A 25693-nucleotide genomic window follows, 5' to 3' on the forward strand; every position below is an offset into this window, starting at 1 on the left:
CAAAATAATACAAATATAAATACAAAAATATATATATACAAAAATAAATACATTTACACTGAACAGTACAATCTTCTGTAGAAATGAGTTATTTCCCCAAAACAACAATTGAGACCTCGAAAGAAAGGACGTCCCATGTCAATGATGACCCCCCATTAACCCATTCTGACCGGGCACCCATTTTGGTGTTGGCATCATGTTATGCTTTAGCCATTGAAAAATAGCAGATCTACAAGCTCATATCGCGCCACCGAGTGGCGCGCTACGAGCTTGTAGGTCTGCTATTTTTTGAAAAATCGAAGAACGACTGACATTTTTAGAATCTGATCTCAGGTCAGAATGGGTTTTAATCAGACCAGTGTGTGTCCCAGTGGAAACCTCGTGTGAATCTGATCTCAGGTCAGAATGGGTTAAAGAAAGGACGTCCCATTACCTCTGTGAAGGAGGACTGACTTCTTTGGGCCGACGGCCCCTTTTCGCAGCGGGCTTCTGCGTCTGCACCGGGGTGAGGACGGTCCCCGAGGCCCCGGTGGGTTTGGGAGCGATCCAGGCGGGTTTGGGAGCGATGGGTCTGGGTTTGGGCTTCTTCTCGACGGCCACGGGCGCGGCGGCTTTGACGAGGGCATTATAAAGGAGGGGTTTGAAAGAGAGAGGGCAGGGACGGATGGCCCGGGGCAACGGCTTTGGCCTGGCTGAGGCGATGTTGTTCTGAACCTGATGCTTCTTCAGCACACTGTCCAGGGTCTTCACGTAGCTGGTGCTGGAGGAGGGCAGCCGGTAGGACACGCAGAGTTGCTCGGAGCTGGTGGAGAAGGCGGCGGCGCGCTCGCTGATCTGCTGAGCTTCGTTCTCCAGATACTCGTCCAGGTCCAGCATGTTGCTGCAGAAGGCAGACAGGTCCTTCTGTGACCCTGTTGGGAGACGGGGAGAGAGAGGAGGAGAGAGAGAGAGAGAGAGATTATTATTTACTGACCAAAAAGTCATAGTAAGAATCATTTAGCCAAGTCAAAATGATGAAACAACCTAAGTCGTTGAGATTTTAAATAGGAATACGCATGCTAATCCTATAAATAGACAAAAAATGGAAAATCAATCAACAAGACGACGCCGAGAGGGGGGCAACTCTTACTGTCACGTTTGGGAGCAGATGATTCGTCCTCCTTAATGAACTTGTCTCGCCATCCTTTTATCTTCGTCAGGTCACTGGTCTTTCCCGTCCGCGAGACAAAAGACAATCCCCCAGCTGTCGGGGAAACGCATGCCGTTAACGCTCAGTGAACGGCTGCGATTCAAAACACTTCTGCCCCCCCCCCACTTCAGTCGATTTGAAGAAACCCCCGCTTCACAATGGCTGCATACGCTGCTTCACAATATCATTGTTAAGTACCGCTACACTCCCACTCCTCCTTTTTTCGTCTGCATGGCTGACTAGTAGAGCACTGGTTCTCAAAGTGGGGTCCGGGGACCCCCAAGGGTCCTTGAAGGAGTTCCATGGGGTCCTGACTCCTGAGTGTACGAATGGAACCAAATGGACCCTGGCGGGTCCATTTGTACACTCTCAGATTTAAATTAACATTGATTTTACTGTATAAATTAGGGTCCCAGAGATAGAAATGCCATTAAAAGGGGGGTCCGTAGCCTAATGTATGTCAAACTGAGGGTCCTTGAAATAAAAATGGTAGAGAATCACTGCTAGAGCCGTAAAAAAGTATTCTCTTAACCCATTCTGACCTGAGATCAGATTCATACGAGGTTTCCACTGGACACACACTGGTCTGATGAACCCATTCTGACCTGAGATCAGATTCGAAAAATGTCAGTCGTTCTTCGATTTTTCAAAAAATAGCAGACCTACAAGCTCGTATCACGCCACTCGGTGGCGCGATATGAGCTTGTAGATCTGATATTTTTCAATAGCTAAAGCATAACATGATGCTAACACCAGAATGGGTTCCCGTTCAGAATGGGTTAAGGGGGGCTCTGGAGTATCTTTTCAAATGGGGGTCTGCGGGCTAATAAGTGTCAATTTAGAGGTCCTTGATGTGAAAATGTTTGAGAACTACTGTAGTAGAGCACTACATTCATTGAGCTTCAGGAGTCTCATTGAAGTATTTGCTCATTAAAAGCTCACTGGCTGAATTCATTACAGCCGAAAAAAAATGTGAAAGAAAAAAAATATTCTACCACTGTTCCAATATAAATAAAATACCAAAGGTTTCGTACTAGTAAAATAGCAGTTAATGATATTATTGGCCTATTTTCCCTTGGGCCATCCGGTTTACAGCTCCGCATAAATTAGTGTGGAAATAATTGCGCGGTGAGGCATCCAACCTCCGTTAACACCACAAGTTAATTTGCCCTCTGTCGGTGTAATTACTGGGATAATGCCATTTGATTGACACAAATGTAAAACAGAGTCTCTTTCATCTAATATAACTGTAATAACAGCAACGTGCTGAAAGCACAACATGGCTGCTACATATTTTTGCCCATATCTTGTGTCAGCAGCACCGTCAGTGCTATAACCCATTCTGAACGGGAACCCATTTTGGTGTCAGCATCATGTTATGCTTTAGCTATTGAAAAATAGCAGATCTACAAGCTCATAGCGCGCCACCGAGTGGCGCGCTACGAGCTTGTAGGTCTGCTATTTTTGAAAAAATCGAAGAACGACTGACATTTTTAGAATCTGATCTCAGGTCAGAATGGGTTCATCAGACCAGTGTGTGTCCAGTGGAAACCTCGTATGAATCTGATCTCAGGTCAGAATGGGATAATTACCAGGACATGATGCATTTGACTGACGGACAAATTGTTTTTTTGGCAAACCATTCAAAAAAAAGCACACATACGTACCGATGGGACTGGGAACCGTAGTACCAGGCGACTCTGGGAGGACTGGAGGTGGCAGCGGCAGACGGACACCCAGGTACTGCAGGTCGATGATCTGGGCCGGGTCCAGGAGGCTCAGCTTCAGGCCCACTAGAGAGAAGGACAAACGCAAACAGTCAAAGGAGGTACACAAGCAAGCCATCTTATGCCAATATTGATAAACCATACGGATGGGAGATATAGGTTTATGTGTGTGTGTGTATATCATTATGACGGGAATTCTTAACCCCCAGTTGTTTTCCTTTTTTTTAGCTTGTTTGTTTGGGGGAGACCGAAACTACACTGAAAACTCCAGTGTTAAAGGACCACTTCACCACTTTTCAACCTATCTTCATATAATAGGTCCTCACTAATAATCATGAAAAAAATGGCAAATTTTTTTTCTACTCAGTCCGTGTCTCATAGGACGGCTGTGGGCAGTTTAGAAACCGTCTTCCAGTGACATCATCATTAGGCAGATTTCTTTTTAAACAAGATTGTTTTACAAAAGTATTTAGATTTTCATTATCGTGAGAACGATGGCTTCCATTTTTGCATTGCAACTTTTCAGGACTAGAAAGCCTGCAGTTTCTATTAGCTTGTATTCCCCATCGATGATGTCACTGGAAGACGGTTCCTGAACTGCCCACAGTCCTTCTATGAGACACAGACCGAGTAGAAAAAAATTGCACCATTTTTTCATGATTATTAGTGAGGACCTATTATATGAAGATAGGTTGAAAAGTGGTGAAGTGGTACTTTAATCTGTGTGTGTGCAAAATGGAAACGCACAGACTCATTTGGTTCCATTTTACACCGTCAGTGTATGTTACAGCACTCGTGCTACAACACTCACACAATGCATCCGGTTTTGTCCAGTGTAATTTGTGATGTCCGTGTCAAATGAAACAAACGTCACATAAACAGTGAGAAAACGGTGAGACGCCACTCACCCTCCTGCAGCACAGGATGGATGACCTGCCTGTGCTTCAGAACCCGAAGGTCCTTCTGCAATGCCTCCTGCAGAGGACATATCTTGTCTCCGTCACCCCCTGGAACACACACACACACACACACACACACACACACACACACACACACACACACACACGCACACGCACACGCACACGCACACGCACACGCACACGCACACGCACACGCACACGCTCTTTATTTGTTGTGCTTTTTTTTACCCCTCCTCCATTAACCACCCTACCGGAGTTCTTCAGGGCCCTCTACACCCAATTGTCCTTTTCTGATTTGTTGTGGGGGGGGGGAAGGCTTTCGCTGAAAATAGCAGATCGACAAGCTCACGACGTGTTGCATTGTGAGCTTGTCGATCGACCGGTTTCCAGCCATTTTCTGGGGTTTATGCGGTTGAAACTATTTTCCGGGGAAATTTCCGGTTAAAAATGTGCAGATCGATAAGCACACAACGAGTGCGCGAGTGAGTGCTCGACAATGTTTTGGGGTTTAAGTAACAATTAAATACATTTTTTAAGTTAAGATATCTACTTGACTCACCAGTACGTTGAGAGGTGAGAGACACTGGTGACACTGGTAATGAGCTACTGGTTGACATGCTGCCAACATGAATCCCCAAAGCTTCCTGTTGTGAGGGGAGAAAACGCAATGATGCATTATGCACTTAACCCATTCTGACCTGAGATCAGATTCTAACTAGAAAAAGTGCCCTTCTGGGCACAGGTCTCCACCAGGATGAGCAGATGTGAAAAATTCCAGGCAAAGGTTTTTCCTTGGCCTCTAGGCCCAGGGAGTTGGCATACAAAGTTATCCACAGATCCGTGCAGTTAGAGGTAAAAACACTTTTCGGCCAGTTATAGCGCCACCTTGAGGCTGAGTTGAAATTGTTCATGTGGCATTTCGTCCTCGGCCTAGTGGGAATGTGGGTGCACAATTTCACGGAAATCACGCGATGTGTTCATGATTTACAGCATTTTGTTTGAAACTGAGCACTCCTGTGAACTTTGGAAGCCAATCTTAACCAATCAGGATGGAGTCTGAGAAATCTGAAAGACCGGTTTCGTTGAATGGCTCTAGAGAGACTTTGTACCAATTTGCGCGATGTTTGGACAAAATCTGTAGGTGTACTGTGCAAAAACTTGTTTTGCACAAAGCGGCCTCCTGGTGGGGCTATAACAGGCCGTTCTGGAAAGTTTGGGGCAGAGGTTCATCGTTGGCATCCAGGGAGTGTGTGTGCAAAGTTTGGCATCGACCGGGTTAACGGTGGCCGAGATTAGCTGCTCACGGACACACACACGGACACACACACGGACACACACACGGACGGACACACGGACGGACGGAGTGCAAAACATACTCTCCCCCCATGCCTTCGGCCTGGTGGAGACAAAAATGTCTGTTTGAAAATGACAGTTTTCTGTTTCTATGTCAGTCGTTCTAAGATTTTTCAAAAATAGCAGACCTAGCTTGTAGATCTGCTATTTTTCCAATAGCTAAAGTATAACATAATGCTAACACCAAAAGGGGTTCCCGCCCAAAATGGGTTAAGCCCTACTTTATATTTTCGTCTGCGTTGCGTGGTGCAGTAGCAGATCTACAAGCTCACAACACATCCAGGGATTCAAGCAAAAAACTTAATCTCACAACCAAAAACTTTGATTTCTGGAAACCGTGTGAAAGGAGTCCTCCACAGTCCACAATAGCACAGCGTTTCCTAAACACTGTGAATTATGATGTTTTATCATTCTAAACCCTTTATGAAATATCCAAGACTATTAGGGTTTTATGAAAGATGTACTTTAATGTCGCATGTCACATTGTGCATGGATCAGCTTTCACACTGCACTCAAATGTAGCTTTCTGCATGCCCAAAATAGGGAGGCCCGGTTGAAAGTGTTTTTTTTTTTAAAGAAACTTTTATCAGCGTTCTGGTTCACACTCACAGCAGCGATAACAAAATAACAATGTTATCACAAGGAAAGGAGCCCCCATATTTCTGTAAACATACTTTTATAGCTTCTAGTATTGATGATTTATTGTATATATTTATATGTCTTGATGACCACAATGGAAACAAGCCCCCGGGGGCATGTTGTGATTTATATTTACCTTGCTGGTGAATGACACAAACAGTAACCCCTCCACGTCGTCCAGTTCTGGTTGCATAGGATACGCCGGCAGCTGGCTGGCGGGCTTGGCTGGAGCGGCCTTGGCTGTCCCAGGTTTGGCTTTCCCCCCCCACCCCCTTGGCTGGTAGGTCCCCCATCGACCCCCCCATCGCCTCTTCTTGGGCCGTCTTTTGGGCCGTTCGGGGGACTCGGGGGACTCGGGGGATTCGGGCGACGCCGACAAGTCGAAGGTGCTGTAGCGCTGTGGCTTAGGAGCTATCCTGGTGTAGCGTCTCTTGGGGAGTTCGAAGACGAGTGGCTCGACACACTCGCCCGGTTCCAGAGGAAAGGGCCGATGTGGTGTCGATGTCGGCGAGGGATCCGGGCTGGGCTGTTCAGTGGCCATCTGGGCTCTCAGGTACTGGAGACTGCCGCCGTCATCACCGGTGTCGACTGTTATGTCAGGATCGCTCTCGTCAGCCACTCTCCTCTTCTTGGCTTGCGTTTCAGCCTCCTCAGCCTCCTCCTCCTCCTCCTCTTCCTCCTCCTCACCGGAGAATGAAGCAGAGCTGGCATGCCTCATCTGCGCACTGTGAAACAGAAGATAACAAACACACGATGAAATGGAGTGTACAAATGGAACCAAAATGGTTCACACCAACATATATGTGGAAATGAAGTCTCAGGATTTTTAAGTGTCATTAGCGTGGATTGTGCAGAATGTGAGTGCTGTGAGTTTTTCTTTGGCCAAATGAATCCGTGGCGTACCTATTCTGGGGAGAACATTCAGTGAACATAGCTGAACTGATTTCTTTTCATAATAGACTAAATCGATTGGTCAGATTAACCACTTAAGCAATATTTCATACTATGTCCTGTAACGTAAGTCATCAACAGCTTTATGCAAAAATATTGAAATATCCGATCTACAAGCCCTCAACATGTCACAATGCGTTGTGAGCTTATAGAACAGCTATTTTAAGTAAACTATATAGATAGATTTTTTTTGCTTATTTTTTATAATAAGAGTAAATCGATTTGTTTGCACGTCTGCACCTCTGATTGTGAGCAAACAAGAAATAGCAATAACAAGTCAGCTAATTAAATATGAAACACACACAAAGCATTCCCACATACCCATGTTGCACGCATGTTGACCCAGCACTGGGGCTGAAAGTTGTCCGATTTGGGGACTGGTGGTCATCATCCAAGGGCAGAACCTCCGACATGGGCTTGCTGAGGCCGAACGATTGCATGGCCTCCCTGAAGCCGTTGGCGAATGGATTATGAATGATCTTCAGCTGCGTGATCCTGAGGTTTTGATAAGTCGTCACGGAGTAGAACTCCGTCTGTGGAAAGGTGAAGGTCAAGCTCTCCGGTCCTTGGATGACGGGCTGGCTGGTCGTGGGACCCGTCCCCTTGGGGACGGGTATCACGTGCAGCCGGGGAATGTAGCGTTGCATAGAGTTCAGGACGATGTGTCCGGCGTCCACGTCGCCGGTGCTGTTGGTCAGTTTGAGCTTGTGGAAGGACACCACGCCGCTCATCCACTGTGCCCCCGTGCCGGGGGAGTTGTGGTGAGCGAAAGCCCGGACTAAACCGCTGTTGGCGTGGCTCCCGGACACTCCGCCGACCTCCCATTTCTTGCCAGTGAAGCGATGGCGGTGCAGGTCGACCGGCGATATGGACATGACGAGGGAGTAGCGGCACTTGGGCTCCAAGCCGGACAGGCGGTATCGGCAGCAGGGGAACATGCGGCGGCCTTGCTTGGTGACGATCATCTCGGTCCCGCAGAGGTAAAACTCCTTCCATATGCTGTCGTTATCGAGAGTCACGCAGATTCCTTTGAAGTCTAAAGAAGAGGGCAGGCTGTTCTCCGACACGGCAGCCGGTGCCTCCGTGTTTTCAGACGAGGTAGACTGAGGCGTCGACGACGGCACGGTCTCCTCGTTGACCTCGCTCATTTCCGCACTCGCTAGGGAGTCTGACGCTGAGGCCATGTCCATGGTAGTGGGGCTGGTGTCCAGAACGCCATTGGTGAGCGTTGCCGCGGCCGTGGCGGGCTTGGCCGGGCTAGCTTCAGCGGGCGACAGCTGAGGCGGACTGCAGCTGCGATTGGCCATGGACGCAGCGTGGTTCTCAATCGCTTTCTCAGCGGAGACTGAGGAGGGGACCACTTTCAGGGGATTCTCTGCCACGTCCTCTGCAGACACAACACCGCAGTCCATCTGTGGGGGTGAATGTACAGCGTCCATTGTGGAGGTTCAGGATCTCCGCTACGGTCTCCTTCTGCTAACTCTGCTCCTCCTCCTTCATTTACTATCTGAGAAAGATAAAAAAGGAGAGAAAGATTTATCCAAAGTGCTAAATCCTGGTGGATCACATGTGATTTAGTAATTCCAGTCTAAGATTATTGCCAGCTTGCATTATCGAACCCTACCGTTACTCGCAAGGCGTAAAGAACGTAGAACAGAGTAATCACAGCCTGATGCTTTCCATTTAAAATGAAAAAAAAAAATTCATTTTAAATTAGACACCGTTTTAAACGTACGTACATCAACTATCAAAGTACATCAACCTGTGTGCTTAACCCATTCTGGGCGGGAACCCATGTTGGTGCTTCAATACTTTAGCTATTGAAAAACAGCAGATCTCCAAGCTCCTAGCTTGTAGGTCTGCTATTTTTGAAAAATCGTGAAAATGTGGCCCAAATCTTTGAATACATATTCTTTCAGAGCGAACGGTTTTTAACTCAAATCTTTTTCAGATGGGGGGGGGGGGGGGGGGGGGGGGGTCGGCGGCCAATTACATATATTTTTGGGCGTGAAATATTGAGAACCACTGAACCATGATGTTTTTCAGGAAACGGTCAGGATTTAGAAGACATTTGTAGAGTCCTCCTCAGGTCTAAATGGGTTAATGTTTCCAGTCACCACTTCTCACGTGGCGCTCACTCCTTGTATCACATTGACATTTAAAAAGGCGTGGATTGGACCTGGACTTCAATGACCTTTTGAACCCCATTCTGGCCAAATCATGACTTGGCTCAACTTTGACAGCACTGGCAGCTGACATGAACAGCTTTTTGAGCATTGGAAAAGATTGACATCAATACAAGGCTTTACTGCAGATCCACCCAGTCTCATTGTAGACACCGTATATCAATGTTATAGTAGAGCACTGAACACTGATAAAGAACAGAAATGAAGGACGGTGTTTTCTGATCACAGCTAATGGGTAGGTTGAAAACCTGAATCTCCCGTCCGTCCGTTAGGTAGTCACCCTACACCTCCATATATGGTCACGCCTCGTGACATCACGCCTCCATATATGGTCACACCTCGTGACATCACGCCTCCATATATGGTCACACCTTGTGACATCACACCTAGTGTCACATCACGCCACCATATATGGCCATCTCCATATACGAAGATCACGACAACTGACCTCATCTAACCCTGGATGACCATACATGGAGAAGACTGGATCATCACCTAGATCTGCATACCGGTATATGAGGCCGGCCAACAACTCTACATCTGACCTCAAACCCTTAGAACTCCATATATGAAGCTGACCTGTTCTGACATTCCACATGTTGATCCTCCCCACCCTTCCTTCCTGTTCTGACATTCCATATGTTGATCTGACCTCATCATATATGGCCAGTACAGAATTAATTCCATAATATGTTGATCTGACACACTGCCCGTTATTTGCTCCGATTATGCTGTCGGGGAGCATTTTTGGCGCTGGCCGACAAAACCCCTGATCTGACGTTAAGCGGTGCCCAAAAGTTATAGATCATAAAGGCTTTGCAGGTAGAGCACATGACATGGCCCTAAAAATATATATAATTTGAATATAAAAAACTATTTTTGCATCTGCCGCTTGAGATGACCTGAGATGACTTGATTGATTGACATAAAAAAGGGCCTGTCAGCTCAAACACACAATGAAATAGTTGTTGTTGCTTACAATCATCAGTAGCAAAGTCAAATACCAAAAATGTGCGTTTGTCTTATAGTTTCTCTGGCCCAATATTGGCATTATGCATTTCACTTGAATAATGTTGTGTGCGCACGTGCGCGTGCAGAGAAAGACAGAGTTATTTAATGAAAGTGAAGATTATAACGTCCTGTATTGGTAGCCTATATTAGCCCAATATTGCCATTACGCATTTGACTTGAATAATGTTGTGTGCGCACGTGCGGAGAAAGACAGTTATTTAATGAAACTCAAGATTATAACGTCCTGTCTTGCTGGCGCCGCGTATAGCCTGCATGGCTATTCCTGTGTGTGTGTGTGTGTGTGTGTGTGTGTGTGTGCGTGCGTGTGTGTGTGTGCAAGCCAGGCGTGCGTGTGCGTGTGTGTGTGTGTGTGTGCGCGCAATCAAAAGTACTCTGCAGTATGGCTTGCAGGCGAAATAGCCCAATGCGATCTGTGTAATCGTGAATACTTAGCACAAACCAACTTCTGACAAAGAACAATGTTGATGTAACTAAGAGATTCGCTGAGTGATTTAAATTTTATATACAGAGATTTAGAAGGAATAAGCAAAATCTTGAGGCTACAATTCCTCTCCCCTTCCTCGTTTCTCTTCTCCTGCGGGAGATCAGAATCAGATTCTGAGAGCTAGTGTGGGCCTATTAGAAGACAGGGCAGTGTTGCCAGGTTTGCGAATTGTAAGCGAGTCGTAGTTTGTGTTGAATGGCATTTGAATGGCATTTGTGGGCTTGTGAATGAATTTTCTGGCGAATTTAGCGTGGTGAAAGGGCAACAGTGTTCCGGGGGTGTGGGTGCTTCGGGCGATAATGTTTGTAGTAAACAAATGCATTGGCGGCGTGAGTGTGGAAGGGAGGCATTTTTGGTGGCAGTGCCAGTGTTTGGCGGGTGGTGTCGAGTTTTGGCGTTAGGAGGAGATAGGTCCCGAACACTGCGAAGGTAAGTGTGTGACGTCACTGCCGTGTGAGTGTGTGTGGGTGTAGTGTGTAAGATGGTGTTGTGGGTGTTGCAATAGCGACGTAGCTGTTGTGGCTTTGGGTTTCTTGCCATGTGTTGTGTACAACTTCTCCAATATAGAATAGATATATATATATACACACACACACACACACACACACACACACACACAAACTGTATATCCTCTCAACATTGTTTGTGAATGAGATTGTGTCTTTGATGATAATTAGCATTAGTTTCATGAAATTAAATGTTGTAGTAACATTATTGTATTGGGTATTCTGTATTTGTTTTTCTCCTGCACCAAGCTTGAACTAAGCATAGCCATATCGAAGGTATGAACGACCTGATCCATTCTACAGTAAATGGTGTGACATGCGTGCGTTTTATGATGCACTTTGCACCATCATGTGATCAAAGTGTATACAGTATTTTCAGAAGAACTGCATCTCTGCATGTATCACAACTAAGAGCATTCGCTTGTAACATCACTGGTGTGTATCTACCAATAAGTTGCACTTAAGGGAGTCAAAGTGTGCAGACATCCTTTCATGTTTTCATTGCTGCTTTAAACGGTATTTGGATATGCATGACTGCTATGCATCATTCATTTGTGACACCGATGCACACTGAGCCCATCCCACTGTGCCTTGGTGGAAGTGAGATGCTGCATCAAATTTGGGACTACAGCAGGGTCACTGTGGAAGAAGAAAATGTGGCAGGTGTGCAAAGTTTAAACTTTTAGATTTGGAGCAAAACAGAGAATGGCCAGGGGTGCACGTTAACTGTTGTGCAGGTGCACATTAGAGTTCTCATCTGGCCTGAAAATTAAGGCCCGGCCCTACCCTAACTGGGTCGACCCGAGGCTCGGCCCCGACCCTAAGAATTACCATAATGTTAGGCCCGAAAACCCCGAAAAAGTTTGAGTGGGAGAGAGAAAAAATGCCACTATATGGCCGCGGCGCTTTGCGCCGTGGTTCAAATGTTATTGAGGCGAGGGTGAACGGACTAATCGCCAATACTGTCCCGTTAACAAAGTGCAACTTTTTCATCATTCACCGTTGGCTAACGTTGTGCAACAGTCCCGAACAGAGCTATACAATATTATGACAACTGTCAACATGGCTATAATCTACTAGGCTACTGTAGGCTTATATAGTTTACATTAATCATTGCCTCTCAAACCCACGTACCACGCGTAATGTGCGTTGCCTAACCAAAAGAACAGACATACAAACAATCAACATGCCGCTCGATTGCATGTCGACAGCTTGCAGATCTGTTCTTCTGGGCACACAATGAGGCGCGCTGCGCTACGATGGGGAAATTAAATTGCTGTACTGTACAGCGCTATGATTTGGAAACCAAATAGCTGTAGCCTACAGTGAACTGTAGGCTACAGTTGGGATAGTTTCCCAGCCGGTTAGCCGACAGGATTAACCGGGTCATTAACGGATAGTGGTTGATTTTTTTCTTTTTTTTAATAGGCTACCCCAAATGTAATATGCATGTATAGGCTACATAATTAAAGTTGGTAGACGAATGGTATACATTTATTTATGCTCCTTTTTTAAAAGACAAACAAAAAAGCAACATTTAACAATATAAATAAATTTTTGTAGGCTTAATCATCAATAAACAACGCATCGCATCTGCATGATGCATGCATCTGCGCGTCTACAGTACAGAGGTCCGCCGGTTCTAGTCCAAAACATAAATAAATCCAGTCCAGATCTGAGCAACCTATACCTATAAAGCCACTGGATGCATGGGCTAAGCCTTTTTTTTAAATTATTAATGAAGATCAGCATGCATGTCACCGTGTTCTGTTTGTTGACTTTTCGCTGACGAAAAAAACGTCAAACATCGATAGCACATATGGCTAACTTGATAGCCGTAGGCTAAGCCGTGCCAGTGTGGGGAGATGGATTGGAGGAGGAGGAGGAGGAAGCGGCAGCGGCTGTAAACGTTCTCCCTCCAGGCCAATTGACCAATAATGGAATTAATAATGCCAAGTAGGTCTCTGCATTTATACGGTCGACATGTGTTCATCTCGTCTCGCTGTCACTCGCTTACATTTCGACTACCGCAAAGCTACCCTTGTAGCCAACTAACTAGCCAGAAGTACAACAGAGAACTTTGGGACATTGAGGGGGCAGAAAACCGAGCCCGAGCGCTGTTCATGCAGCCTGGAGTGTGACAAGCTGGGCGGCGCAAATAAGAACAATTTTAGGCATGTGTGCAACATGACAACTGTTTTAAAGTATTGTACAGTGACAAGTACAGTAACCGGTTAGCCGGTTAACCCCTGACATCCCTAGTCATCATGTAACTATATTACGTGTATGAAGTGAACATTAACATTAGCGCTTTCATAGTTATATGGAGCATTTACCGTGGTGAGTGTTGACGTTGATTAGGTAGTCTAATTTAGCTTATTCACCCAGCTGGGTTCAACGAGACAGCAGTGTCTCGTTAAGCCCCAACGTTTCCAAAACGAACTATTGCAGATGAATTGATGGTCGTATAGAACATTTAAGCATATGGCACGATAACTTAAGTTATATACTTTGATGCTGAGCACTAAGCAACTCATTTGGTTCGCAAACCAGAGGCCAGACAGCGGTAGCAAGTTCAACAACCACCGTTCTGTCACTTTTCTGGTGCGCTGCTGCTGCTGCCTCCTCCACCATGCAGTCCGGTCACATAGTATAGTAGCCTAAACTGTCAAAGTTAATCGCCAACATTCACCAGCTCAGACCTCTTCATAAATACGCCCTTGCGTACCGCCGCCAGTACCAACATGTACTAGCTCTGGTGTCACCTACTACAAATATCTATCTCCTGTAAGTAGACTTAGAAATAAAACTAGTGTTGACTAATCAAACACTAATCATTACAAGTGGCTCTTATTTTGAAGAGGAAGTCTGTTTCTGTTGTAACCAAGCCGTTATGACAGTTGTTGAAAGTTATTATGTGGCTGCCATTCAGAGCGCTAGTCTAACCAAGTAAACAAGAACCTACGTGGAGTAAACACAAGCTTTTAGCCAATGTTCATATATTTACGATATGAAAACCATGCGTTTGTGACTTAAACAATGTACACACTTTGGCACACTAGGCAATCAGAACCACTAATGTGGCCTGCCCTACACCCAGGACCAGCATTGTTTTAACTTAAACTATTTAATGAGGGGAAGAGCTAATGGAACATAGTCACAGTTTGAGTAAATTAAAATATTTGGTAAGCCTGAGATTTGTCACAGGACCAGAATATCATGTTCAGGAGACTATCAAATATATGCAGAATTGCAGATGTTCGTAAAACAGAGTGCATATTAGTTTAAAATATATGAACTGCCGCCGTTTACCTGCAGTTGTCTAAATGTATTGACACAATATGTCCTTCTACATGTGATCGTAATATTAGTATACAGGAAAGGTAACCAACTAACCAAGATGAATAGTCTTCATGTAAAAAGCCACATATGCACATCCGATAATCACAAACAATTTTCACATACTGACTAAACTACACTGACTGATATCCCTAACCCTACCACAGCTCTAATGTCTAAAAGATACTCAGCCAGTGGGTTAAGCTGTAGCACCAACTATGAGGCAACACAGAGCACAGCCGAGCGCTAGCACTGCAGCTGTACACATTTGTCTGCTGCCGACTTGTCAGTAACTGACAACTTCTTCTTGAGAACCACCAAGGAAATTAGGGGATCAAGGGGAACATAGCTGCACTTATTTCTCCTTACAGTCCTTGTGAACAAACTAATACTTTACTCTAGAATCGGTTGGATGACAGCAGACCTGGAAATGGGGGAGAAGTTGGCTAGTTGCAATGATACCATTTGTATATTTACAAGTTGCTTGGCATAGACCTAAATGGTGGTATGACCCTGATGAACAGGTACACTGTAAAGTCCTATGTGTTATTTTGGACTAAAAGGCTTTCTTACCTTTATTTGTAGTTGTTATGTCCCCACCAAAGCGGTCCATGTGCTATTTCCCATACCATAAGTCCTCAATGGGGCGTTGGGTTTTAGACAGTGCTAATTCACATATTTCCATCGAAATAATTAGTAAAGTGTGCCGCTTGGGATACTATTTACATTATGAAGAGAGGATATATACAAAGAAATGATTTTCGAGCGATGGAAATAAGCGAATTAGCACTAAAACCCAACAACCCAATGAGGGCGTATGGTAGGGGAAATAGCCAATAATGAGTTTTTGCACAAAATAACACCTGGACCTCTTTGGTGGGGACGTAACAACTACAAATAAAGGTAAGAAAGCCTTTATGATTGATTTGATTCTTTATGTCATGCTTCCGAAGACGTCCAGCCCATTGACTTACAGGACACTTTTTACAGTTTACATAAACAATGACAATAAACCGACATGACGGTTTGCAAACAATGATACCTTTAATTCAACCCAGGGTGTATGAACGTACACATATGAACTATGAAGTCATCTCCCGTGGAGTTATAGCCATGTCAATCATATAATGTCCTCACTACTAACAAAAAACACAAGATGGCAAGAATTTGAGTTGATTTGAAATCGTGGACCAAACATCCTCCCAACTTACAGGGCTTGATATTAATGGTTGCTTGGTTTCTCTCGGCAACCAGACAGAGTCAATTGGCAGCAACCATTTTGTTACCTCTGGTTGCCCCTGTTAAGTATTTTGTATTTTGTATTTGTTAATACAGAACAGATTAAAACCCTACAAAACTGGAACACATGTGTTGCGTCTGATTAAAATTACTACTGCACAAAAGGACGTTTCAGCCACCTGGCGGTCACCTTCCACACACCTGCAGCCAGGCTGACCAGTGCAACAGAACCTGCCTGATATATATTGGTAATGGTCGAGTGTTCTATGGGGTATATTGATGAGAACAATGAATTAATTCATCAATAAATTAATTAAAGGGCGACTTCACCCCTTTTGGAACCAGAGCTTATTTTAATGATGTTTGGGAGACAAGAAACACTTTCCTGTTGTTTTTATGTGTGTAATGTGTTTTTTTGTATAGATATTTTAGTTATGACGCCATGTTCATGACCAAAAACCTGTCATGCACATGCACACTTCCTGGGCTACAAAGTCACACCTCCATTCAGCCTCCCCCTCTCCACAATGAGGGGAAGTGCACTAAAGCATTATGAGCATTGTAGGAATTCGGCAAACCAGTCAAACACACAGACATATGGTGCAAATTTCAATTTGTGCTAGCGTTGTGTACTACAAATACTATTAAAGGACCACTTCAACACTTTTCAACCTATCTTCCTATAATAGGTCCTCACTAATAATCATGAAAAAAATGGCGCAATTATTTTCTACTTGGTCTGTGTCTCATAGGAGGGCTGTGGGCAGTTCAGAAACCGTCCTCCAGTGACATCATCGATGGGGAATACAAGCTAATAGAAACTGCAGGCTTTCTAGTGCTGAAAAGTTGCAATGCGAAAATGGAAGCCATCGTTCTCACGATAATGAAAATCTAAACATTTTTGTACAAAATAATCTGCCTAATGATGATGTCACTGGAGGGCGGTTTCTGAACTGCCCACAGCCGTCCTGAGACACAGACTGAGTAGAAAAAAATGGTGCCATTTTATCATGATTATTAGTGATGACCTATTATATGAAGTCAAAAGTGGTGAAGTGGTCCTTTAACATTGAGTGACTGCAATTTCTTCCAGCAGTGAAATGTCTCTTCTAAATCAGTAGCCTAGTCCTCACACTTTCAACATTTCTCAAATATAAAAAATAGCAGATGTACAAGCTTGCAGAGCCGCACGGCGTGACACGCTGTGAGCTTGTACATCTGCCATTTCTGAATAGCCAATGACACGGATGCTTTCCCAGTTCAAGTTGTAATGGGTCAAAACAAATCTGCATATCTCCATCGATGTTTGTAAATACATTCAGGCAGTTATTTGTGTATAAAGGTTGTTGTCCATCAATGTTTGTAAATACATAGAGGGAGACATGTATTAATTTACTTGTGTATGTATAAAAGTTTGGATTAAGCTCTAGAGGTTAAACATAGTGCCATGTTATGATGCTGCAACTTTAATACCATATAGCCTATTGGTAAAAGTTGAAAAGGCATAGCACACCATAGAAGGAAAATATATACCATGAAATAAGAGTACATTTGCACACACATTATAACAATACCAAAAAATAAATACTACTGCAACTGAAGAAAGCAATTATATATATATATATATATATACACACACACACACACACACACTTCCATTATACATGGTCAAGAAATGTAACGTTACACTCCACCTTCACAAGGTAAGGCTACCTGTCTGTCCCACCTCTTTTAGTGGGGGATGAGACTGCAGAGGCTCGGGTCTAAACCGAATGTATTCCCCAACAGTGAATGAATACACATGACAATTTCACACAGAAGCTGCAGCTGCACTACTAATTAAAACCAAAAATCCATCACTTCTTGTCCTATACTACTTATGTGCAGTCTGAACCGGGCCTACATACAGACAGGTCGTCTCTCGTGTGCCTCTGGTAAACTGATGAATGATTGTCACACCGCCGCCTGTGACCCAACTAAAAAAAAAGGTGTTAATGCGACTCGTGCATTCACAGCGCCTCACTTATGTGCTCTACTATAAACTACACTATTTCCAACCGGCTATTTCACTCTTAAAAATAAATAAATGCCATCGATGGAATCCAAAGTTGTTTGACAACACCTCTCCTCCCCTCCACCAACACAACACACAGTCACACACCGTGTGTGCTGTGTGAGAGGCCCCACCACCACCACCACCACAACACCACTCAGCAAGTTGGGGGAGAAAAAGTTGCTCTTTCAAAATAACGCCTTACCTTTTCTATGCAGCCCTGCAGTTCGATCGCCGACCGCGGATTATTTATCTATGATCGGAATAAACTACCCCGAGAACTGTTGCGCGTCCTCGTCTCGCCTCGTCGTGCGTGGCTCGTGGCGACACAACAGAAAGGCCCTGCTGGCTCGGTCGGTCGGTGCGAGGAGGAGGAGGATTCTTCGAGCGTAAACATTAATTCTCTAATGGAGGCCGGAGCCACGCCAGTCGCTGCTCGATGCATGCGACTCGAGTCGAGAGAGAGAGAGGATAGGCACACAGGCGAGCAGCAGCACGTGCACGAGACCGGAGGAGCAACCACGCACCAGGGCGACCCGAAAGGCGCGTGCACGCCACAACCAACCAACCAACCAGCCCCTTCTTTCAATGGCAGGCGCGTGATTCCCGGGGAAAGCGCGAGGAAACGCGGGAGAGTCACAGTCCATCCCGCGAGGATTTCTTTTTCTCTTCCCCCCCCCCCCCCCTCCTCCCCCTCCTCCGGTCTCGTGCAATAAATAAAATAAAATAAAAATTATAAATAAAAACTTCACCCTTCGAAGTCCGTGCAGGGAATATTAGCCAGACTTCTTCTTCCCTCGAGACTTGACTTTCTTTCTCGTCTTCCGTGTGAGGAGCTGCTCGTCTGTTCTGTTGTGTTTCTGTGTTGCGTGGCTGTGCGTGTGTGTGTGTGTGTGTGTGTACTTCTTCTTCTTCTACTGCCTTGTTCCACCTTTTCGACCATCCACGTTCTTTCTCACCCCCTAGTAGTCTGAACCGCGCACGCACGCGCGCGTGCGCTCACCACACACACACACACACACATCCTCCGCGTGACGTAACGCCATGGCAGCAGCCAATGCGCACGCTCCTCTCCTTTTTACCGGTCACTTTTTCATGGTGCATTTCGGGACTCGAGTCGATACCCCTCCGAGTCCTCACTATATATACTAAGCTACATGACAAATAACAGCGACCTCCAATAATAATAATAAAACGTAATGTCGCTCTTAAAATGTGCAGGACGGTCGGTGGTTGCACGTGGTCAATAATCCGCGTGCACACACACACACACACAGTTCTAATTCCATGTGTTTATCAATAAAGCAGCTGCTCATCAATATGCTCCTGACCCATGCAGACAGACAGCCACATAGGACTTAACGTCCGTTTCGTTCATTCGTGCACAAATTATCGACACATTAATTTTAATTAACTTAAACTCGCCCATAAACTCCAGTGAATTCCGTTAATGAGGTCAATAAATGTTTTGGTCCAAACTACAAAGCGATACAGGCTATAGATATATTTTTTAAATATCTTGTCATAAGGGGAAGCACTACTATAGGATAGGATGATGCGAGTGTAGAGCATTGTAGGGATTAGCTATTTCATAGGTCTGACTTTATTTCATTATTAGATGACACAAATGACATAAATCAATAACTTAAGCTGCCACGCAGTCTCAACGTTTCTCCGCGTTCACGGTCAAACAAAATGACTAGGAATAGTCATGCAGCTTTTGGTGTAGGCCTATATATGTGCTAAGTTACTTGTGCCAACACAAACTTTGTCCTACACAAACATTAAATGCCATTGACAATGAATGGACAATTTTGAGTGTTCGTGTAAACACAAACATTGACGACAAAGGTAGGACGCTAATTCTGATTGGCCGGAATGAGATGATGTAGATAAGATCGCCCCTCACTTCACACGGGTGTGATTTTTTTTTATACCGTCATATTAAGTGGGGATTTTGCCGTGCACATGCCACAGGGTGATACACAGTTCTAAAGGCAAGCCCAGTTTATAGGCCTTTATAACACACACACACACACACACACACTGTGAGCTCACTGTGTCCAAAGACTCCAAATAGCTTACGGTTCAAGTCGGGTGGTTACGAGAGAAATAATTTCCCCATAATAATAAAAAAAAAATATTGACTGCGAGACCTCTATCTACATACAGTCCTGAAATGGACTTTGTATGGAGACTCCGATGAGATGACAGACCCGAGACCTGTCAACAACAATACAGTACACCGCCTGTCTCCACCAGTCAAAGTGGAGTATAATTTAAAACACTACCCCGTTTCCCTGTAGCTGTAAAACACAGTCACATGCGTTGTGTTGATTCATCTGTCTGTACTTGTAACTCCAAGAGTTTACAACACAACCCGAACGGACCGCGGAAATGGTCCATTCGGTTACATTTGTACACTTTCGGGGTCAAATTAACACTACGGATTTTACTTGTGCAGAATCACCTCTGCCAGCAGAGAAAATGGCCACCGTCACAGTTCCTAGTGTGTTATGAGTTCAAGGAGGGGGTTGGACTTCCAACAACGGACCCTGTTTGTTGACTTGACTTCACACTTTTGTTTTGATAATCAAGCAACAACAAAATAAACAAATAAGTAGACCAGTTCAAATAATCAACTGATGTTACACACGTCAACAAAAAAATAAATACATTACCAGAAGAAGCGTGTGCTCCTAACGTGCGCCATGCATTCGCCTCGTTGATTTGCGATTTGCGTGCGGTTGATGAGAATGACGTCGGCAAATCGCAGATTGTTGATATGCTAAATAAACACGACACACAACTTTGAACGTAGGCTACACAGTTACTTAGGTTACAATATAGTCACGATAGATATAAAGCAAATAATAAGTTATATAACTCGAATCTCGATTCGCAGCGAAACTATGGTCGAAATTAACAAGCGCAAATTGCGTCGCCGTTGACCCGATCCACGCAGGATGTGAAACGCGACAGAAGTGACCGAACCAGTTTCCACGTGGACAAATCAGCACGATTCATTCCACGTTCAATGGACGCCTTGTGTTTATTTATTTAATTACGCGGTTGGAGTGAATCCTGAACATTTTAAACTCGCCTCCAATGCGTGATTTTACAGCTCCAGTCCTATCTAATCTAGATTGCAAATATATAGGCAAAACATGCATGTATGAACCTTTTAGTGGTGCGAAGGTGTATCTTGCCAAAAAAGAGCTGATCAAACACCTCGCAGCTTGTTTTTTGTATAGTCCAGACTACATGGTCAGTTTTTTTTTGGGGGGGGGGGTGAGTGACCCCGCATGGTACAAAGGAAAAATTATGTCTTTAAAATGTCGTTGCACAATTCATACTAACCCCGTTTGTTTTTTAACTCAGTTTATAGGCTATGAGGGAGAGCAAATGTAGGCCTATATCCCTCATAATTTTAGGTAGGCTATAGTCTACTTATCTCAATTCTTAACTTAACTTTAAAGGTAGGCACTGAAAGAGACACATACACATAGGCCTACGCAGGGCTTAAAGCCAAAAAACAATACCAAGACTGAAAATGTTTTTTTTTGCAAATCTGCACTGATCTCATTAAATGACCCCCATGAGATCCTCAGGACTGAAATCAGTCCCCAGGACTGAGAACTTTCCTGCATACTGTAGGCCTACAAACTAGGCTATAATTATAAATTAACCTATTATAGAATTGCTAATATTTATTTGTTTATTTTAAAGGTAGGGTATCTTAAGTGACTTTGGTTAAAATAAGTGGCTCTATTTTCTGATAAAACTCATTGCTAGCGTTTGTTCAGTAACAGGTCTCGCCATGTCTTTTATCTCTTAAACAGAATCCATTTTCAGGTCGGGAACAATTTTATCCAACCAGGATAGAGAACTCAGTCAGGGTATTAACCCATTCTGACCTGAGATCAGATTCATACGAGGTTTCCGCCGGACACACACTGGTCTGATGAACCCATTCTGACCTGAGATCAGATTCTAAAAATGTCAGTCGTTTTTTTAGATTTTTCAAAAATAGCAGACCTACAAGCTCGTATCGCGCCACTCGGTGGCGCGATATGAGCTTGTAGATCTGCTATTTTTCAATAGCTAAAGCATAACATGATGCTGACACCAAAATGGGTGCCCGCCCAGAATGGGTTTAAACAAGTGAACATAAGTGATGACACAGAGAAATGAGCAGACTGGAACTGGAACATTGATAAATGGGTATAGGCTACTGTCTCCTGATTGGCTGACATTTTGTCACCTACCACTTTTCAACCTATACCTTAATATAATTGGTCCTCACTAATGTTCATGATAAAATGCCACCACTTTTTTCTGCTCTGTCTGTGTCTCATAATAGGAGGGCTGTGAGCAGTTCAGAAACCCGTCCACCAGTGACATCATCAATGGGGAATCCAAGACATAGCTAATAGAAACCGCAGGTTTTCTATACCTGAAAAGTTACAATGCGATAACGGAAGGCATCGTTCTCACGATAATAATAATTTAAAATTGATAATAATGTGCCTAAGGATGATGTCACCATGGTGTACTGGTTTCTGAACTGCCAACAGCCCGGCTATGAGACACAGACTGAGTGTTTTGGTATTTTATCATGAACATTAGTGAGAACCAATTATATGAAGATAAGTTGAAAAGTGGTGAGGTGGTCCTTTAAAGAGCAGGAAACCTGTCTAGTCTATACTCTATAGCAATTATATACTATCAGAATATAGTGCTTTAACCACAAAAAACATTTTGTTTTAACCAAAAAATATCAGTTGTCTACAGTCTTATCCTATACTTTTATCAACCCAATCCTGTGGCTTGAATTTGTGTCATACTACTTTAACTGAGGTTGAATTGGCAACTAAATGTAAACTAATCACATTTAACACAAGTCACTTTGATTAAGATGTGGCTCATGCATGATAAAGATGGCTGTTTTTCAAGGGCAGGTCAAAGTTTAATGGGCCCTTCTTATGTCCCATGGACTGGGACAGCTTAATTAAAAATGTAGCCCACAGCACACATTTTAATAAACGGGCAATTATTTCTCTAATAGAAAGTCCTTGGCATCATGCCATTTAAAATGTAGTGATTTTTTTTTAATATATAATTTGCTCAAGGATTTGTGTTTGCGTTGATGGCCTCCAGAAGAACTAAGGGTGTGTTTTTTGAGCCCTTCAAGATGTAGTGCAGTCCACTGTGAATTCTTTACCCTCTACCCACACACAAGGCATCAAAGTGTACCAAGTCATGGGATATTCTTTGACTTTTTTAGACTGCTATACTAATGTGTAGTGCTGCAATGTAATGTCCCACTGAGACACTTCCTGGCATCACACTGAAGTGTATACTTCCTTGACTGTTTAGCATGGCAAAAAGTAGCCGATACACAAGCAAATTGCAGTTGAAATTTACAATTAGAGATATAGGTATTTAGCACACTCTAATCCTCCTGAGTGACCTACAAGTGCAAAATCAGAGTAAATGGCAGCATGAACCCTATCAAGTCCTGTAAGTAGAGTACAATTGAACAATAGTGCTTCGAATAAACTAGGATACCAGGTAAACATTGCAATTTACAATGTAGGCATTTAAGGAGACGCTCTTAATCCAGAGCGATTTACAGTAAGCAAGAACAAAACATGGTAATACATCAAATACATAAAAATCAAGGATCATACGATTCAACAGTGGAATATCTATATAATGAAACTATGCGTATACACTATACCTGTAGAGTGCTATATATGTCTACATAAAATGCTATCTAAGTTACATAAGTTGAGCCTTAATTTGCATACGCCTGTACGGTCATCAAGGCTAGGGCAAATGCTACGGCAAGTTCTACGGGCTAAGATGGAGTCTGAAGAGGCGGGTTTTCAGACTACAGCGGAATTCTAATTGCAATGGGAAGTGCATTCCATAGTTTTGGAGCCAGAAGGGAGAAGAGTTTGGGACATGTGGCGCATTCAGCATTGTCCCGGTGTTTGTAGGGTCCGATCAGACTTGCAAGATATGGAATGACCTGGTGACCTATGATGACCGTCCATGTAGTAATTTACTGACAAGTCGGAGGTCAAGAAATTCAACAGAAAATGGGAGTTAGAATCTCAAGAGGGGGATGTGCAACGTATTGTCTGGTTGAGTCATTATTATTAGGACATTATAATTTATTAGTATAGAGTTGAGAAACAGTGGGACTGGGATGTATACACATGGGATGCATAGCAAGTTTTACAAAAGCCTCCTTAGCATATCCCCACCCAACACAACAGTGGTCCCCAGGTTGATTCTAAGTCAGGGTGGTGGTCCCTCGTTCACAATCAGTTGAAAACCCTTGGTCTAGATGAGAAGAATCAGGACTGCAGAGTGGGAGGCACCCTGGGCAGCAGTAGTGCTGTGACTGCAAGGAGTGCAGCTTCCATGGAGTGGGCCGGTTTGAATCCTGACTGCTTGGGATCCAGCAGGTTTACAAACACGTTCAATAGTTTTGGAAAGAAAGGAAAGGAGTGATACCGGTCCTAGTTCTTGACGTCTGAGAGGTCAAGAGTTGTTTTCTTGAGGAACACTGTTACCCTGGCTGACTTGAAGGCAGATGGGACCCAGCCTGAGGTTACTGAAGTGTTGATGATGGAGGTGATGAAGGGGAGCAGATCAGGTGCGATGGTATGGAAGACCATCCTACATCACAAATGTAGCATTAGTCTAAACAACAGCTATGTATTTCAAAACAAAATCACAGAAAGTAAATTTCTGCCACAAAACTATTATGTATGATGGCACATTTTTAAGTGGTTATACGGAAACCCTACAGGTTTACAGCATATGGGGGTACAGCATATGGCATTTTTATACCTGCAGGTGAATGCATGAATGTAAAGCATAGGCATACATTTTTAAAGTGCTTTTATAAAACGTGTTTATAAATGCAGCAGCAAAAACAATAGGATACGCATGATGTTTTATGGTTGTTGTAGTAAACAACTTTCACTTGGATGTGCAATTGTGCAGGCTCTTCATGGCACCATAAATTTTTTTTAAAAGCTTTTCATCATTCATCTGTGTATAATTTTTTTTACAGCATGGCACTGAAGGACTAGCCAACAGGGTTTGTCTGTATCTCTTTGTCTGTCTCTATCATGTATCTCTGGATCATTTTGTCCCCACAGAAGTATAGACCAATCACAGCTCCGGTCACACTGCCACCTGCATACAGAAAACCACATGCTGCTACACCAATCACAGTTCAGCTCACAGTCTCAAACTGCCACGTGCATATAGTGAACCACACAGCTCAGCTTACACGCTGCTACAGTGAACCACACAACACTAACGCTCACAGCTTAGCTCACACTGCACGTGCATACAGTGAAGTGAACCACACATCTCAGCTCATGCTGCCATGTGCACAATCAGTCTGCACACAGAAAACCAAACCACACCACTCAGCTCACAGTGCTATCAGACCGTGAATCACTCAATACTGGTTAACGCGCTAAAAGCTAAATTGGTTTTGATAGCACATCAGTGAGCTCCTACCTGGAGGGGGGAGAACAGATGGTGGAGGTGAACGGAACACCGTACATGTACATGAGGAGTGTCTCCTCACTGGTCAACAAATACACCCTGAAGAACAGGAACCCACCCTTGTTTCTTCAAAACAAGGTTTCTTCAACTATGCATGCACCTATGGGAACCACAGCACCTCAAAGGCCCTTTAGACAAGGCTCCAGACCAAAACAAACTGGTCAGGCTGGGCCTCACCCCCCAAACCCACCTCACCCCTGCCCACTTTGACAGGCTGGAATGGCTTAGGGTTGACGACAGAGTACAGCATCTTGCAATGGGTCTGGTCCACAAGATTCGATACATGTACCTAAATATATAAATATATAATATATAAATATTTCCTTAGTGTCAACGAAGTCCACACCCACAATACCAGAGGGAGCTCAACAAACCATGTACAACCCAGATTCGGCACAAACAAAGGACTAAATTCCCCTACCAACAGTCATTAAGACATGCGAATCCCTTGATCCCCTGACAAAACCGCTTATCAA

At 44.0% G+C, this 25693-nt stretch overlaps 2 protein-coding genes across 2 annotated transcripts in view; one reads left to right on the plus strand and one right to left on the minus strand.

The window, feature by feature from the left end:
* Window positions 1–18472, minus strand: part of mgab (MAX dimerization protein MGA b) — a 35344-nt gene extending 16872 nt beyond the window's left edge. Inside the window, exons 1-8 of the mRNA XM_083790632.1 lie at window positions 18371–18472; window positions 7101–8286; window positions 5965–6553; window positions 4396–4480; window positions 3825–3923; window positions 2857–2982; window positions 1130–1243; window positions 434–911 (exon numbers count right to left, since the gene is read on the minus strand). Of these exons, the coding sequence (XP_083646758.1) occupies window positions 434–911; window positions 1130–1243; window positions 2857–2982; window positions 3825–3923; window positions 4396–4480; window positions 5965–6553; window positions 7101–8218 (2609 nt within the window). The 5' untranslated portion in view covers window positions 8219–8286; window positions 18371–18472. The remainder of the gene's footprint in view (window positions 1–433; window positions 912–1129; window positions 1244–2856; window positions 2983–3824; window positions 3924–4395; window positions 4481–5964; window positions 6554–7100; window positions 8287–18370) is intronic.
* prpf39 (PRP39 pre-mRNA processing factor 39 homolog (yeast)) overlaps window positions 16825–25693 on the plus strand; it is a 130091-nt gene continuing 121222 nt past the window's right edge. Inside the window, exon 1 of the mRNA XM_083790149.1 lies at window positions 16825–16839. The gene's annotated coding sequence lies outside the window, so the exon portion shown is untranslated. The remainder of the gene's footprint in view (window positions 16840–25693) is intronic.

The sequence above is a fragment of the Protomyctophum parallelum genome (genome assembly GCF_964188405.1).
Source record: "Protomyctophum parallelum genome assembly, chromosome: 19".
NCBI classification, from domain to species: Eukaryota; Metazoa; Chordata; class Actinopteri; order Myctophiformes; family Myctophidae; genus Protomyctophum; species Protomyctophum parallelum.